This window comes from Osmia lignaria, chromosome 7 (genome assembly GCF_051020975.1).
Source record: "Osmia lignaria lignaria isolate PbOS001 chromosome 7, iyOsmLign1, whole genome shotgun sequence".
Lineage (NCBI taxonomy): Eukaryota > Metazoa > Arthropoda > Insecta > Hymenoptera > Megachilidae > Osmia > Osmia lignaria.
This window is the reverse complement of record NC_135038.1, coordinates 2,274,430-2,291,798: the sequence shown is the minus strand read 5'-3', so window position 1 is coordinate 2,291,798 and position 17,369 is coordinate 2,274,430. Positions and strand designations below refer to the sequence as shown.

Sequence of the window (17,369 nt, the reverse complement as noted above, 5' to 3'; positions counted from 1 at the left end):
ATGAGGGCGGTGAGATATCGATTGTATTAACCGAAAAAAAATTGCTTAAAATATGGAATTCTAGAACATATTCAAAAATCATCAAAATTGGTAGAGGAGCGACTTTTCTACAAGTTCAGTAACATTTTTAATTAACTTTAAAATAACCCCTAAATTTAACCTGAGGGTCAAAGTCATTATCAAATAGATATGTGTGTCTAAACTCTACAATTTTTGTATTTGACAACTTTAAAAGAAAAAATTCCAAGTAGGCTACATTAGATTGCATATCATACCAAAGGCTGGTGTTATCTATATCTGAAAGGACCCCGCACTAAACCGTGTGAAATTGATCCTTGGCGAAAATGGCTGAATTTGAAATATGTTGTACCTTTTGGGTCACTGAAGAAATGTTTCTCAAGCAAAATGTCAAAAAATGGACAGTTTCGTCGTTTCAACCCTTCAAAAGCCTGAGATCGAACCAGCAAAGAGATCACTTTCGGATCAATGCGACTACCATTATAAAGGAACAATATGAATTTTTAGTGAACAAAATAATTAACGAATAATTGTTTATGACAGTACTGTTTAAACAATTTGAAATTGTCATTATTTGCAAGAATTGATGGGAAAAATTACAACGGATAGCGTTTTCCTAGCGCATTATTTAACAGAATCAATGGTATTTAGTGTTTTTATTACACCTGTTTAACAGTACTTGTTTTTTCATAATTTAGGGTCAGTATACTGGAATAAGTTTCACTATCAGTTATTTGTTTATTGCTTATTTTAAAACAAATAATGCGCTGGAAAACGCTATCAGTTGTAATTTTTCCCATCATCTTTCCCATCAGTTCTTGCAAATAATGATATTTCCAAATTGTTTAAACAATACTATCATAAACAATTATTCTTTAATTATTTTGTTTACTAAAAATTCATATTGTTCCTTTATAATGGTAGCTGCATTGATCCGAAAGTGATATCTTTGCTGGTCTGACCTCAGGCTTTTGAAGGGTTGAAAGGACGAAACTGTCCATTTTTTAACATTTTGCCTGAGAAACATTTGTTCAGTGACCCAAAAGGTACAACATATATTTCAAATTCAGCCATTTTCGCCGAGGACCAATTTCACGTGGTTTAGTGCGGGGTCCTTTCATATTATATATGACTACAAGTACGTTGTTTCATTCAAAATTAAATATATACCATTTTTAATGATTATCATTAAACTTCAATACAAAGGTAACTTTAAACTTCTGTTATGCTGTGATTTGCAATTTCTAAAACATCATTTTGACCATAACATTTTACATAAAGAACCATACAGCTTCACAAAATAAAGTATATTTTTATCTTTTATATTCTCCAAAATAGTACCAAGATAAAAGGTCAATTTTCAAACACCGATTTCATCCCTTACATTTGAGTAGTTGCCACTAGAAAAGATATGTTTCTTTCTTTTAACTGTTCTATGTACAACCAATTCTGTATAAAGTAAAGTTTCATCAAAATCAGAAGAAAATGGCCCAATTTTTTGTTAACCAAATAAGTAATACTTACATAGTATAAACCATTTGCAATAAAGTTATCTACTACTTTTTCATAAAGATACATATTATTTTTAACAGCACTTCATTATAAGTGGCCAAGTAGAAGGAATAATAAAACGGAAAATGTTTGAAGAGCATAGCAGAAACTAATTTTAAGCAACACATATAACTTATGTATTATACCTTCGTTCCCTGGTTTTTCAGTCTTATTAGATTCATCATACTGAATCATATTGTAAACTTCAGTAGAATCGCAGAAATGCCGTTCCATTTCCAAAAAGAAATAAGTGATATATTTTCCTTTTGTAAAATATTGATCCTTTAAACTCTTATCATATCTTTCGTAATCATTTAGTCGTTCGCTTCCATTTTCTGATGATTCCTCAAATGAATCTTCTGTTGACTCTGTAGAGAAATCACTATCTTCACCACTTTTTTATGATATATTCATTTTTTTAAATAGAAACTTACACATTTGTTTTTTAAACTCACTATCAAGACGTACTGAATCTAATGCTTTGAAAAAAGGGATCTGACTATTCTGGTACATTTTCTGTACATTTTCTATATAATAATTCTTTTTTCAATCTTCATATTTAGAGTTTTATTGAAATAACATTCATATCTTTCTTTTTCTTTCTTTACATTTTTATTTATCACACTGCATATATTTCTACTTTTTTCGTTTTTAATGTGGAATATTTGTGCATGCACTATTAATACATAAACAATTATTTGATTATAACTTTCAATTACATCAGACATCTACTATCTTCAAAACATTTTCTGTCAGGTGACTTCTTAACAACATTAATTTTATTATAAAAAATTTATTTGAATATTTACATCATACTGTATTTGTAATACATCAGTTTTGTCACAATCTATTCTATGATGTTTAATTCTTAGTATGTTCTTTAAATTAAACATTCAGATTTATTTCTCTTTCTAGTTTGCCACTCCAACTTTTTTAATACTTACATAATTTCTTTAAAAAGAATTTCTTCCTTTCATTATTGAAGTTGTTTAAAAAGTAATATTTAAAAAGATACTAAAAAATAATTTTCTTATACAATGAAAGTAATTTTTTAATTATATTAATGTACAATAAGATACGAGGATATGCAAGATTGTTACTTCTAGATTACTGAATTAATAAAAATAATATTTTAATGAAAATTAAAGAAGGCATTTTCAAACACGTTAAAAAATCATACTTAAGTAATTTTAAATGGTTTATATATTTATACTGTTTTACTTTGTTTTACATAAAATTAATATTACTGTATTGTATATGAACTTAATTTGATAGAAAAATTTCAATTAAATTTAATATAATTCAAAATACTGATAATCCTTACCTTCAACAAATGCACTTCGTCGTTGTTCTTTTCCTGCATTGACATTACTTCTTTCTGTAATAAATTCTTGAACATCTTGCGTTCCACTTGCTACATACATTTCTTCTTTTTCTACTGTTATATCCATGTGACTATTTCCATTAATAGAAGCTACTTCAGATTTAACAGATGTACGACTTAATGTAGTTGGAGATAATCTGCTAATAGTTAAACTCTGTGGCGGCGTTCTGCTGCGTTCAGTCATTGCACAACATAAGGAAAGTTTTGTACTAGTATGAGATCCATATTGGGAATTTTCCATCTTAGAATTTTTGTTTGAATCACCATCTTTGTAAGATGTTTCCAAGCATCCCACTTTAGTTTTTTTATTCAAAAGCATGCGACAAAGAGATTTTTTTTTTTGTTTCGATTTAGGTGAAATATTTGCCTTAGTAACATTTATTGTATTGGATATATCATGATCTTCACATTGCTCCATTGTATTTATAATTATATACTTTTAACACCATATAGTTATTCACTATTAATGAATAAAATATTTTGTTACTGGTTAAGTAAAATATATTATTTAACAAAATTTAATAAGATAAATGTTATATACTTATGCATTACTATTAAATGAGTCAAAACATGAGTTTTTATATTAATTTTATTACACTAACACTCTCTTTTCATCTAAGTATTTATAATCATTAGCAGAACAAATGTTTTATATGTATATAAATTTTATTCGAATATTGTGCAGTTATACTATTAGGTATATTAACTATTTTATTGTATCACAGAGACTAGAAAATATTTTATTCTATTAAGATATATAATACCTTATGTTATTAACATTTTATCATCTGTATATTTTGTATGTTTAAATAAATACATTTAGTAAGTAATTGCACTGCAAATATTAATAGAGTTAGCATTTTCATATTTGATGCAGTTATTAATTTAATATTTAGAATAACAATTCAGTATCAAATGTGCTTTATTTTCTTATGTGTCAAATTAATTTTCTTTGATATGTACTCGTCAAGGAATAATTATCGACGCTTTTATTGGGTTATGCTACAATTTAGAAAAAGTTATATTAAATGCAAAATCAAAGGTTAATGCCATTTACTTGCGTACATTTCTATATTATTACAAAATTTACTTTGCATTTCACATTAATTATGAAACAGCACATCATTCATGCTAGAATCCATAATAACTCGTATTCTGATTGAAAATATGAAAATGTTCATTAACTCTAACTTCTGCCTCCATTTTTAAGCAAAAGGTAAAATAAGCAACATAATATTTTGAAAAATTCAATATAATTATCAATATATTTCACTATTTTAAAAATTATCTTATGAATGAAAATGTCGAATATCTATATATATAAATATTGTATCCTTACTGCTTTAGCGCTAACTTCTGAACTTGTGCAGCTGTCAAGCAGACGATAATATTATCACCTTTTAATAGTTTCATATAATTTTATACTTTTATAATTAATATATCCGATATAATTTAAACAACAATAACTAACATAATTGAAACAAGCTCGGCGCAATTACTAAGAAAAATTTACTCATTTAATTAAAAATATATCTGTCAAAATGAGCAGACGACGTTCTTTAACGCTATGCAATTGGCAGAAGTCATCTGTAACGCAATATACATCCTCACTCGTTCACTCATTATATCACTCACGTGCACACTAGACTATGTAGTGGAAGAAATCTCTTACTACTTGCTTGATTGACAATGCCACGTCGAGATCAAAACTGAATGATGGGGAAACTAATGTTTAAACAAATGAAAGTAAATAATTAAACTATCGATAGTTGTCTTATAAATAAATAAAGTATATTTTCCTATTTATGTAAATATTTCAAGTTATATACGTACTTACGTGCATAACATACAGTGTTCATTGAATGTTATTAAAAAAAATGTATACATTGTTTCAAACAAAAATGGAAAATGTTTATGAATAATTCGTAAAACAATCCAAAGAATTTTGTATACTAATAAACGTTCACATATTTACATCATTTTTAAATATTAAATTTAAAAATGAATTTGTATGATTTTTTATTAAATATTAATTTATTCGCGAAACAAAATAGTATAATCAAACATTTATTGTTAAAATTTTGTTTTAGTACATTTGTAATGTACTACACTTTGATGATACATGTAATTTTTTAGAGCCTGTTTATCATATTCATATTTTAAAACCTTTTGTTTTTATCACATTATGTGCAAATATGTTATTATATTTTGAAACTTTTTATGTAAAATTTTAAATTATTTTATGAAATATATAATTACATTGAAATTTTATAACGAAATAAAATATTAAGAATAGTAGAATATTCCCTAAAACAAATATTAAAATATTTTGCAAATACTTAGACATGAGACTTACAAATAAAAGAAATTAAACAATACAATAAATATAATTTCTGTATTAAATGTGATCATTAACTGTAACAAATTTGCACCATTAATGTTATAATGGTGTTAAATTTTTTGAATCAGAGTTTTCCCGCGCTTTTATACGTATAATAAATATACGGGCAGAATTTCAATGAAAGATTTTACCAATATGAATGATATTAAAAATTGCCATAAATTTTCAATCGCTTTTATATTTGCATGTAAATAACAATTATGATATAATAAATAATAATTTAATTATACCAACAGTACTGAAAATACTAATTATTTTACATGAGATTTTGTAGATTGCACAAAATATACTTTCATGTGAATGTAAAACGTACATATTTCATAATTTTCTTTATTGAAAAAATAACATGTAGAGTGAAATGTATATACTGCTAATATTAACAGCATTATATTTTTGATAATTATTTGTGTAACATATAATTGTCTTTATATGAAACAGTTTGTAGCAATTTTAATAAATTTCAATTAAAACAATTTTAACCTGATGTTATTCTGAAGTATTTTATTTGTTGCTTAATAAAATAACAATGATACATATTGCAGAATATATTATAGAAAAATGTGTGAGTGAGAAAATTTAATATGTAGAAAGGAAGAAGGAACAGATACATAACTTGCGTCGCCACCGCGAGGTGTCAGCATTGTAGACGGTTCGCTCGCTAGCGGCCACCATTGTTGAAATTCTGCTTTGGTTGATGCCCTGACGATTTTTTCACGAAAAATCCTAAATTCGCCAGCCCCTGGCAAGGGCTCTGAGCGGGAGGTGCGTATTTCGTGATAATCCCGATACTATGCTGAGATTTTAGGAACCGTCAGTGACATATTTTGTGACTAAAAGTCTATCGGAAAAACTGAGTGAAATCGAGTGTGCCCATCGATTTACGCAAAAGAAAGAGGTACCCATGTCCGTGTCGCACGTCTTGTCGGGGTGTTGGTGTTGTGTGCACTATCTGAATTGTGTATGATATGTGCGTGCATGCGTGCCGGTACAATATAACGCATCTATTTCGTGCGTTATAGAATCTTTCGATTCTAGATCCTGTTTTTCAAAGTGAAAACTTCGATTATCCAAGTATCTAGAGTGTCAAATATTTTGGCATAAGATTAAAGATCACTTGAATTCCTTGTAATTTTTAAATAAGTGCACATTTCATATGTTAGTAGATATTATTCGCGCGTTATCAACGATAGTGTTCTCAGGTGTGGAAACTACATCCCTGCTTCGTTACTCTGTGTATATATATGTGTACGTGTGTGTGTGTGTGTATGCGTGTGACTGTGTGTGCGTGCATGTGCATACGGGAGTGCATGTGTATACGTGAGTGCATGTGTATACGCATAGTTTTACGGTGTTGGATGCTTGTTTCCACGCTTTGCACGTTGTGCGTGCATAGGCGTGTATACGTATGAATTCGCGTCATTGATATGTGTATGTATATGTGTATTCCTGTGTACTTTTTACGGATGTACATGCGCGGCTTGGTGACTGTGTCCTTTTTAGTGTATATATGTGTCTGGTGCAATACATATGTACATACTACATGTTATCAGAATTCACGAAAAAGTACACGAACTCTGTTCTGCTACCACGCCGTCGAATGAGGAAATCGGGATACACAGTGTTACACTCGCATGCTCTTCACTTTTGCGGGTAACATCACTACAAAATACGTACAATGTTATTTTTTACGTTGTGGTTCTGTGGGAATCGTTCATTTTTCATTTCAGTGCTATTCTGTCAATGTTTTTCAACATTGTCACATTAAATTTACAACTAAACAATTTGAAAATAGAGTGTAGTGCTGTAAAACATTTTTAAACATATCAACATTAACATCCTGGCAAATACTATGAATTTGATTCATTATATTCGTATGTTCTTTAATAGATCTTAAACGTTTTGTTATATAGACTTTATGTATATCATTGTTTAAAAACTATAGTTACAAATGCTTTAAAACTATTGACATTTGTAAATTATGAAATGTAAATCTATTTATTACTGTTTAAACATGTAAACACTGCAAGTCTTGCAACAAGGATTTACATTGTTTTGAAATATATGAATTATATGCATACAAACGTTTTCATACAAAATACTGCTTCTTTTAATTTAGAAACAAATAATTTAAATTAGTTATATCCATAAATATAACAAACTTTTACATTCTTATAAATTCTTGTGTAATTATAAGTTTAAATTTTTACCTTTATACTTAATTGTTATTATGTTAATCAAAGTTTCAGTATTTTGTATTTATGTCAATAAATTAGCTATTTATTACTTTAAAGATATCATTAACCTTTTTTCATATCTTTTTATAATAGTTTCAGAAACTGGAAATAATTGTAGTTAAGTATTACAAGAAGAAGAAGTCAAAACTACTGACTCATATAATTTATTAAATCATCAATTTTATCAGCAAAAAAAAAATATAATGAACAAAACATAAATATTTCAAATTCATTCTATGATGTGATTTGTCAAAACATATGGATTATTCCCAACAATGGTAAACATAATTATCAATAAAAAGAAAATTATATAGCTTTATTATGTGATAAAGTATTCAAGTATAAAGCATTCCTTATTCATATAATTTCTTACATTAGCATATGCTTTCATTTGTGAATTTTATCATAAAATAAGAAAGTTATGGTTTTTAATTAGACATGTTAATTACAATTTTCATTTGCAGGGTCATGTATATTTGGAGTTGCCCCAAAATGGGTGCTATCAAATGATTTCATGTTGTGGAATCACATATGGGAGTTGCTAACACATAATAGCGTATCAAATACATACAGTTCATGACACAAGAAGGAAAATATAAGTGTGTTGAATTTCAAATCAATATACTTTGATCAGTTTATAAACTTCTTATAACCAACAAACGATAAGTAATAAATTCTGATGCACAGAAGAAAACAATTGGTAAACATCTGGTAAAGTTGTAGTACCTGTCAGCGTGATTATAGCATAAATAAAGCAACTAATTTATTGAATATTAACGAAGTTACAGCTGTCGCATCAGTGCTGTTGAAATATGTAAAAGTAAAAACTTATTTAAAACAGAAGAAAAAGAAGAAGAAGAACTTTATCCTTATAATACTATTGATTGTTTTCACTATTGGGTGAAACAATCAAACATTATACAGAGTATTGCATAATACAAACTTCTATCTAACATTTTAAAGCACTATAAAAATATGTGCTTTCCCAAAAAACAAGTCATTTAATTTAGTAAAAAAATACTTGTAAGGTAATACAGAAGGTGAAGATAAAAGAAATCTGTGCAGATTTTTAGACACAAAAATATCTTGAAAAAATTGTGCCATTTTAGACCGAACAAATCATTCCTTTGATATAGAAGAGTGCTATAACACAAAGTACAAGGAAATAAGCTATGGTTTATTAGAATTTTTCGATCCAAGTAATTTATCTTATAACATAAAGATCAATAAAATTTCTAAATACAACATATGTAAAAATTTTGAAAGAAATTCAAGTTGTATAATAAATGGATACTTGAAGCAAGAAATTAATCTTGCTTTCAATAAATATTTGAATGATAAAACTTCATTGTTTCTATATGACAAGAAAACTCTTTTTACATGTTTGTCTCTGAATATTAAAAATATTAATAAATTTTATTGAGACAAACAAGAACATTGTTCTGCAAGTGTTTGTGAATCAATATTATTAAGTAATTGGGAAGGTTTCAAGATGTCCGGACAATATCCAGGGCATAGCCGACCTCCGGTTGGTACACCTCCACCTCAAACAGTCTGGAATCATCTTACAATGACACAAGGTCAAGGTAAATTTTCAAATTTTATGTAATTCCTAATTTGAAATATTGCTGTTTTCCTTTATAGACTGAAAATAATTTGAACAGTTTCAGGTTTAAACATTCATCCAACAGCTTTGTCAGGTGCTGCGTTAAGTCCAGCTGGGTTTTATACGCATCCGTCTATAGCTAGAGCACCACAACTGACACCTCAACTTGCACATACTCAAGCACTTCCGACCTGGCACACACCGACTGTTCCATCAAAAAGTGTTACTCCAGCCAATACACCAGGAAATCCTTTATTTAGTTTACAAATGCTGGTAGACAATAGGCAGAATCAAAATCAATATAGAAATTCACCAAGTTCACAAAACACGCTAGATTTATCGTCTACGTCAGAAATTATTCCTGAAAATTATTCGCGAATATCCCAGGATATTCCAATAAGTCTGACTGCAAGAAACGTAGACAAGGGTAGTAGGAATGGAAATATAATTTCTCCTCCAATACCTCTGAATGGAGAAACTTCATCGGACAGTGGAATTAGTTCATCAGTTCCAACACCTAATTCTGTTAGTGAACCAGTTTCATTGTCAACCAAAGAAGTTACAACGCCTAAAATAACAGTGAAAAACTTTGAAAGCAATTTAAAGGGTGTGGCAAATGTTCATGATAAGATAAAGGAAATGAATGTAGATAATTTTACGCAGAAAGTTATAAATTTGCCACCTAGTGTAACGATCGAAAGGGTAGTTCCGGAAAAAAAAGAACCTGATATCGCGAAAAGTAAAGATACATTAAGTGTTATTGCACAAGTGCCAAGAAATGTTTTGCCTGTTATCGTGAATCTTACCTCCAAAATGGATAAAGATGTGACAGATAGTTCAAAAAGTGAATTATCTTCGGAACAAGAACGGAAAATTGAAGAGGCAAGTGTGAGATCGCCTAAAAATTTACCTAAAAGAGGTAAAAAGGGTGTGGATTCTCTTTTAGAGAAATTAGAAGGTGGTAATAAAAAGCTTGGAAGTGCTGAAAATATTGGATCTGTTATTGTAATGCCAGTAGAAGAGAAAGATACGTCAAGTGTTAAAAGTATGTCCCCTGATAGACAAAAATCGAAATCTCCAAATAGAGAAGATGAAGTTGTATCTCCTACATTCAGTAATGATGATTCTAATGATAATACTAAACAGCGCAGGAAAAGGAAACTCGAAAAGCCAGTACGACTTAGTAAAGACTCGAAAACAGAAGTAGAAGATATGGAATTAGAACCTACAGAACCAATAGAACTTAGAATAAATGAATCAACACCAGAAGAACTGGCAAGTGCTATCCCAATTGTAAAATTAGAAGATAATGAACGTATTGCTACAGCAGATCATAGAATATCTGAAAAGGTAGATGAAACTGTAAGTGAAAGAATTGAAGAAAATCAACCAATTAGAAGGCGCAGAAGTAGTGACAATATACCTCCTAGTTCAACTCCTTCGAATCAGAGGGTTAGAAGAAAATCCAGTGACGATGCAACTGAATTTGTAAAAATAACGAGTCCAAAGGTTGTAAATAATACAAATCCATTTAACGAAGTAGAATCAGAACTTGAGAAAATGTTTGCTGGTATCGTCGAGACAGAAGCGGATGTTAAAAAGGAGGAACCAACAACAGAATTTGCAAAATCTCAGCTTCAAGCTGGTAGTACAACTAAAACTGAGAATCTAGAAAATAATATTCTACATACAAAAGAATTACACAGTGTTAATCCTACTGATGTTTCGTCCACCGTTGATACAAAATTATCTGGAAAAAAGGGAAAAAGGACTAAAGTTCAAGGAGGGAAACGAAAAATTTCCAGATCTTCTGAAAATATTTTTGGAACTGTCAATAATGATATGCCTCAGAAAGACATAAAAAAAAGGAGACTGTCGAAAAGTTCGAAGAAACAAGATATTTCGAAGAAAACAAAGAAAAATATTAAAGTAGACGGAGTAAGAGAAGTAACGTACGATTCTGGATCAAATGCAAGTTCTATCAGATCTCGTGGACCGGTGGTTCATGTTGAAGGTCCAAGAGATAGTCCTTTAAGTATTCAAGTAGTTAATGCACCCAGGGAAGAAGAAGAAGAGAAAAGTAAAGAGAAACGAAAGAGTGTGGGAAATGGTAGTGCGGGAAGGAGTAAGAGACTCAGTCATCAAAATGATTTAGACTATAGAGGTATATATTTTTAATTGCTAAATACTTTTAAGTTATTTAGAAATAATTTAACGATTTGAAACTACATATTGACTTGACTATAACGACTTGTTTTTCACAGGTAAAGTCAGTAAAGTGGGTCTTTTTAGTTCAACGTTGTCATCGCGTTATGACGCCCATACAACAGATTCTACCTGGGTCTGTGTATTTTGTAAACAAGGTCCTCACGCTGTTATACCTGGAGATCCTTCTCGACCACATCCTAATTTAGCTGGACCTCACATAGCTCCTGGAACTTACATTGTACGTTATAATATATTTTTATAGTTAATCATTAATACGAATTGCAAATGGCATTAGAAATAACTAATTGAATTACAGGTTCCAGCTGGTGTTTTAAGCGATTTATTTGGGCCATATTTAATTGGTAAAGAACGCTTAGAAGATGGAATTCTTTCAGCTGACGAGCAAGAAATTACTACTGAACAGAAAAAAGGTAGTAAGAATAAAAGAAGTTTGAGGTACGCTGGATTAGCTGATCAATTTACTGCAAAAATGGGTAAAAAGAAACGAAATTCCGTTGAAAGTAATACCAATGCCATATTTACTGGAATGACTGTACTCCCTGGAGAGGAACAGCGTTGGGAAGTTTGGCTTCATGAACAGTGTGCCGTTTGGGCAGCTGGAGTATACATGGCAGGTACAATAACTAACAACTGTTTCGCATATTTAAATCAATTAAAATGTATGATGTTGAAACATTTTAAACAGTAACATTTTATATTACAGGTGGTAGAGTAACGGGTTTGCAAGAGGCGGTGTGGGATGCAGCGAAGTCTATATGTGACTCTTGTGGTTTAACAGGAGCAAATATTGGCTGCGTTAAAAGAGGTTGTAAAGCTGTTACTCATTATCCTTGTGCGTTAACGAAAGGTTGGCATTTGGATACTAATCAGTATATACCGAAGTGTAACCTTCATCGAGTTACATGAAACTTCGGTGAGTTTGCCAGTAGAAATTATGAAGAAATAAATTTGTATTATGACATATGGTTTTAATTTGAAGGACTGAAGAATTATTTTAAAAGACTACTATAATATTTGTCTATAAATTAAGTACATTAAAAGAAGTATTTGTACATAGGTACAGTACCGAGCACGGTAAGCTTCCCTAGGAGAAAGAGGCGGCCCTACTACTCGCTATAATATTAGACGTAAATAATGCATAAATAATTAATAAAAAATCATTCACAAAGTCATAATTTTGAATATATTAATATTAACAATAATTTAAGAAAAATTGATATATATATATATATATAAGTTGAATTTCGAAGTTTCAAAATTTATATCTTAAAGCTTAAAATTTTAATTTCGATGTTTCAAATTTAAAAATCTCAAAATTCAAATTTCAAAGTTTCAAAAAATATTGAATAAAATTTGCCTAGTTAAACGTCTACACGTGAGTAGTTGCGCCTTATCTTCCTGCCCTAGAGCAAGCCTGTCCAGCGTAGGGGCACCTCACGCGCCGGCTTCCCTTTCCATTCGTTCTATCGCGTAGCATGACTTAGTTGTCAAGGAAACCGCGTGACGCTGAGGAGACAACCATGACAGGCTAGCATTTTTGTAGTATGTACTGTGCAGAGATGAAATGTTGCGGAGGCTAAGGAGTGCCTTCTTGGTCTGTCACGCACCCATTTGACTTTGCGGTGTGCAAGCGACGGACTTAGTATGTATGAGCGTTTCGACGGTCTAGAATGCGTGTGCATTAGGCGTGACTAGAAAACTCTGACCAATCGTACCCGCATTCCTTAGCCTCCGCAACATCTCATCTCTACACAGTACAGTGTTGCGAACCCCTACCCAGAATAACGTTGGACCATGGTGGGGGACAGCCTATGTTTCTCACGATCAGCAGACAACTTTGGACATGCCTGCTTTAAAACGCCGTCTTTGCTAGGGAAGCCTATGTTCAGTATTGTACATTAATAGGAATTTAATATTTAAATATTTTATTATTCATTATATATGTACATATAATTTTTTTTATTTTATTGGTAAGAATTACACTTTGAATGAAATTTAATACTTGATTTATATTTTTCAGCATTTAACAACTGTGAAACGTTTTCGAAATCACACTTTGTATTATTCAATGCATGAGTGTGTGTTGAAATGTGAAAGTATAAATTCCAGATGTATAAAGGACAAATGTATGGTAATTTTACCTACTTTAAATATCAATATGCTCGATAGAAATATCTTCCAATGTACAGGATGTTCCAAAAAAAGGAATGCCATTATTGTCTTTAAGAGTTACAAATAAAAAATGAGAATTAACGGAAACGAAGAAATATAACGATTCTTCTCGTTAATTAAATTTAATTTTCTTGGCCTGTGGCCTTGAACGGTGGCCTTTTCGACCTAATATAAAAGCAAGATTTTTTAATTTAAAATTAAAAATTTACCTATAGGGTAGTTGAATCGTTGCTGAGAAACAATGTTAATAAAAAGAAGGTATTTGCTTTTTTACTAATATTTATGCAACTTTGAAACGTTAAAAGTTTTCCCTAAAACATCATGTACGCAGGAACATGTACAGGGCATATTGTACCAAATTAAAAATTTGACAAGAATCGAAAGCATAGACTTTTCCATAATTGTATTTGTGTATATAAAATGAAATCGATTATTAATCAATTGAATGGAATTTGAACACTCACACTTTTTATAAGAAGTGTTAATAAAAAAAAGTATATAATAGACAAGTGTTCTCCTGTGAATGTAAGAAATCACATGTAAATAACAAAGTTCTTATGTAAGAAAATGATTATTATATTATTATATATAATTTCAATGATATTGCAAGACTTTTTTTTAGTTTTTTTTTTAAGTTGTATTATTTTTAGTAAGCATGTGTAGTTATGTTCTTAATGACGCGGAAGTACATTTGGTGTAACGATACTTATTTTCACTATCACTTTTTTGAAGATTATGACATATAAATCTTATATAGGTGTAAATAAATAGATTTTTTGCTCATAAAATATTTTCCTTTATTCCTTTACCTTATCTGTATTATATAATTACACATTGAAATCATTTTCATACTTAAGGAGAACGAGCTCACATGTTTACTTAAAAAGAAAACATTTTTAATACCTACCGTTATGCAAAATTATATTTTCAGAAATTGTACATTTATTCCAACAATATTAACTTCTATCTCTCTCTGACATGTGACTATGACTTTGACTGTGAAACCAGTGGTTACAATTTTAATAATACATATACCATTTAAAAGTTAAATTAATCGTTACATATATTAATGCAAAATTTATTATAATGTTTTTATATTGTTTTTTATTTAAAACTGTTGTAGTCATATGCTTCGTTATTATTGTCATTATCATTTTCATCAAATTCTTTAAAACCATAAAAATAGACAAATTTTTATAATAGTAATAATTTGTGCATTAAAGAGAGGTAATAATTTGCAGCAAAATTGTATATAAATATTCTATAGCATAAAATGTACATAACATAATTTGAATTAACACAGAGAAATTTAAATGTTAAACATACACGCATATATATACATTCATAAACATGCTGTATGTCCATTCGTTCATTCATTCATTCATTCATTCATTCATTCATTATTATATATATTTATATAACACAACAACAACAAAGTTTAACAATTTATTTTTAAGTACTAATTATATCAATTCAAAAATTAAATTGACATAAAGGAAATAATTCTTTGTACATACATATCCAGGAGAAGCCAAGTAAAGTGCTACAAATTTTCTTCAAAACCACAGCTAATATCTATTTCGTTCTTTTTAATACTGGAGAAAATATGAAATGGGTAAAAGCCCAAAGTTTCGCTGGACATCACTATTGTAACACTTTATTTGATCTGTTCTGTATATGATGGTTGCTATATTGTGTATAGTAATGAATGTCTTGTAAACATTTGGACTTCATTTAAATTTCTCAGGACTTGGTTCATCATTTTTACACGAGGTGTAGGTTTTTTAAGAAAAGAACAAAGAACAAGTAACCAAAAATATTGCTTATTAGGTTTAATAAAATTGAATTGTATACAAAACGCTTATATCTTATACAATTATGTAAAAAAGAGAAGCGAAATTCTGTCTTAGATAAACAATTAAAATATTAATATTTGTGATATAAAAGAATTTCTGGATAGAAAGAATGTAACAAATAATTACTGTAGATCCCTCCTTCAAATTTAACTTCGCGTACAAAGGGCACTATTTACATTTTTACGTACAATTCAATTTATAGTAAGTTATACATTTTTTGTTTACTTGAGCAAAAAATAAATTAATATTAAAATTGATAGAATTTTACAGTTCTCTTTGTACGCACAGTTTAATAGTATATAAAAAATTTGGAAAGTGATATGCAAAAATAATTGACAATTCTTCTTGTATATTTGACTTGTAAATTACAGAGATTTTAAAGAAATAGAAGAAATATGAAAAAAAAAACAATGAAGTGCAAAAGAACCTAAATATCACAATGCTTAAGCAATTTGTATAAAATGTAGATCTGTAAAATAAAACTGTCGTATTATGATATATAAGAGATAATAATTGCAAACTAAACATAATCACAAAAACAATTGTACATTATTTAAAAATAAGCCAATAAGTATTTTTTATTCCTGACTGTTGTATATCTTAGTTTAAAATTTGTTTCTGTTTTGTCCAATCCTTTATTTTTTCATTTCTCTCTGAAATAATTTTAAACGTATACATTTTTGTGATCTGTATTACGAAGATTATCAGTTCTGTCATATTTAATAACATGAAATAGTAGAAGAAGTAAGAGTCAATACAATTAAATACAAAACTGTATAATATACATATATATAAACAATACACCATAGTATAAGTTCAAAGTCGAAACGAAACGATCTAAATTAATGGAAGCGTTAACTGTTATGAAACTCTTTTACAAAATTCATATCTATCAATCAAAAGGAAAAGAAATTATATGTCAGAAGTATATAAATTTGAATTGTATGCACACACAATGACAGTCTCCAATGAATTATGTAACATGACAAGAAGGATAATAGTACTTTAATCAATGATACTTGCTTTTTTTATGAAGTGTGACTAAGTGAATTTTTGTAAATATATTTAAATACTTTAAATCTATAGTAAAAATAGATATTTTTATACCATGAGTATATCAATAATTAACCTTCTTTATAAAATACTCAAACTATTAATTTCATTTGATCTTCTTTAATAAGAATGTAGATATTTTATATTATACACAAGTAACTGAAATAATAAATATTAATTACGTATCATGAAATAGATTTAATAGATAGTTTTTGTGTGAAATTTTTTATTTAGTAAAAAATATACATATCTATCGGAGGAACACAATTATTAAGAAAATTAATGAACATTGTAGGGAAAAAAGATTTTTTGCAAATAATAACAAGAACTTAGATATTTTATAAAGAATTATTATTACCTTTCTATGCTATGAAACCATTACAAAACATTTGTTATGAATATTTTATTTCGAATTTATTTTATTGTGTTGTATTTATTTAAAAAAAAATTGTGTAAATATTTTTATATTACAATAGTAATAATTTGCAAAGTATAAAAGTAAATTTATTTTACATTGTTTATTTGTGTGTTTGTACTTGATTTATAATAATTGATGTATAGCAATAAATATTTCATTTGTTATTATAAAATATTTTTTTTAATAAAAGTAAAAAATTATGAAGTAAACATTTTTTTATTTTGAAGTTGTTATGCTTCTTTTTACATGCAGACAGGGCGTATAACGTATGTACAAAATTGTGGAATGTAGGAAAATCTTCCGTAAGTTCTTATAATTCTAAAAGATCTTCGACAGTGTCCCATGCTACTGTGTCAAGCTATGTCATTAGCCCTTTAGGGATGATGCGACATGCGTAAGTACTGTGGGAAGCTACAAAGATTTCATTCGCAATCAGAACGCTACGCT

The 17,369-nt window shown here is 29.0% G+C and overlaps 2 protein-coding genes and 1 long non-coding RNA gene across 9 annotated transcripts in view; 2 read left to right on the top strand and 1 right to left on the bottom strand.

Annotated features, from left to right (window-relative positions):
- Positions 1–4,604, bottom strand: part of INPP5E (Inositol-3-phosphate synthase) — a 70,923-nt gene extending 66,319 nt beyond the window's left edge. Inside the window, exons 1-4 of one of the 5 annotated variants that reach the window (XM_034336258.2) lie at positions 4,019–4,258; positions 3,718–3,788; positions 2,894–3,413; positions 1,716–1,937 (exon numbers count right to left, since the gene is read on the bottom strand). In XM_034336258.2, the coding sequence (XP_034192149.2) occupies positions 1,716–1,937; positions 2,894–3,371 (700 nt within the window). In that variant the 5' untranslated portion in view covers positions 3,372–3,413; positions 3,718–3,788; positions 4,019–4,258. Of the gene's footprint in view, positions 1–1,715; positions 1,938–2,893; positions 3,414–3,494; positions 3,519–3,717; positions 3,789–4,018; positions 4,259–4,292 lie in introns of those variants that run through there. The other 4 variants (XM_034336257.2, XM_076688999.1, XM_034336259.2 and 1 more) reach the window with 4 other exon arrangements.
- A 1,392-nt stretch (positions 4,605–5,996) lies between these two features.
- On the top strand, positions 5,997–8,823 carry LOC143305422 (uncharacterized). Of its 2 annotated transcripts, none has more exons than XR_013062346.1 (3): positions 5,997–6,116; positions 7,682–7,866; positions 8,053–8,823. It is a non-coding gene; the product is annotated as an uncharacterized LOC143305422 (long non-coding RNA). The 2 variants fall into 2 exon arrangements; XR_013062345.1 differs by having other exon boundaries at positions 6,014–6,249.
- Positions 8,824–8,940: 117 nt separating this feature from the next.
- LOC117609711 (uncharacterized) lies at positions 8,941–16,029 on the top strand. Of its 2 annotated transcripts, none has more exons than XM_034336338.2 (6): positions 8,941–9,174; positions 9,259–11,358; positions 11,459–11,640; positions 11,719–12,037; positions 12,127–12,336; positions 13,444–16,029. In XM_034336338.2, the coding sequence occupies exons 1-5, from the start codon at positions 9,081–9,083 to the stop codon at positions 12,327–12,329; spliced, it is 2,898 nt and encodes a 965-aa protein (XP_034192229.1). In that variant the 5' UTR covers positions 8,941–9,080; the 3' UTR covers positions 12,330–12,336; positions 13,444–16,029. The 2 variants fall into 2 exon arrangements, with proteins under 2 accessions (XP_034192229.1, XP_034192222.1); XM_034336331.2 differs by having other exon boundaries at positions 9,253–11,358; positions 13,444–16,028.
- Positions 16,030–17,369: the final 1,340 nt, after the last annotated feature.

Bases quoted from the DNA above. Each gene is read 5' to 3' on its own strand.
- LOC117609711 (XM_034336331.2), top strand. From the start codon at position 9,081: ATGTCCGGACAATATCCAGGGCATAGCCGACCTCCGGTTGGTACACCT. The intron at 9,175-9,252 runs GTAAATTTTCAA...TAATTTGAACAG, and splicing joins TACAATGACACAAGGTCAAG to TTTCAGGTTTAAACATTCAT. The intron at 11,641-11,718 runs GTACGTTATAAT...ATTGAATTACAG, and splicing joins TAGCTCCTGGAACTTACATT to GTTCCAGCTGGTGTTTTAAG.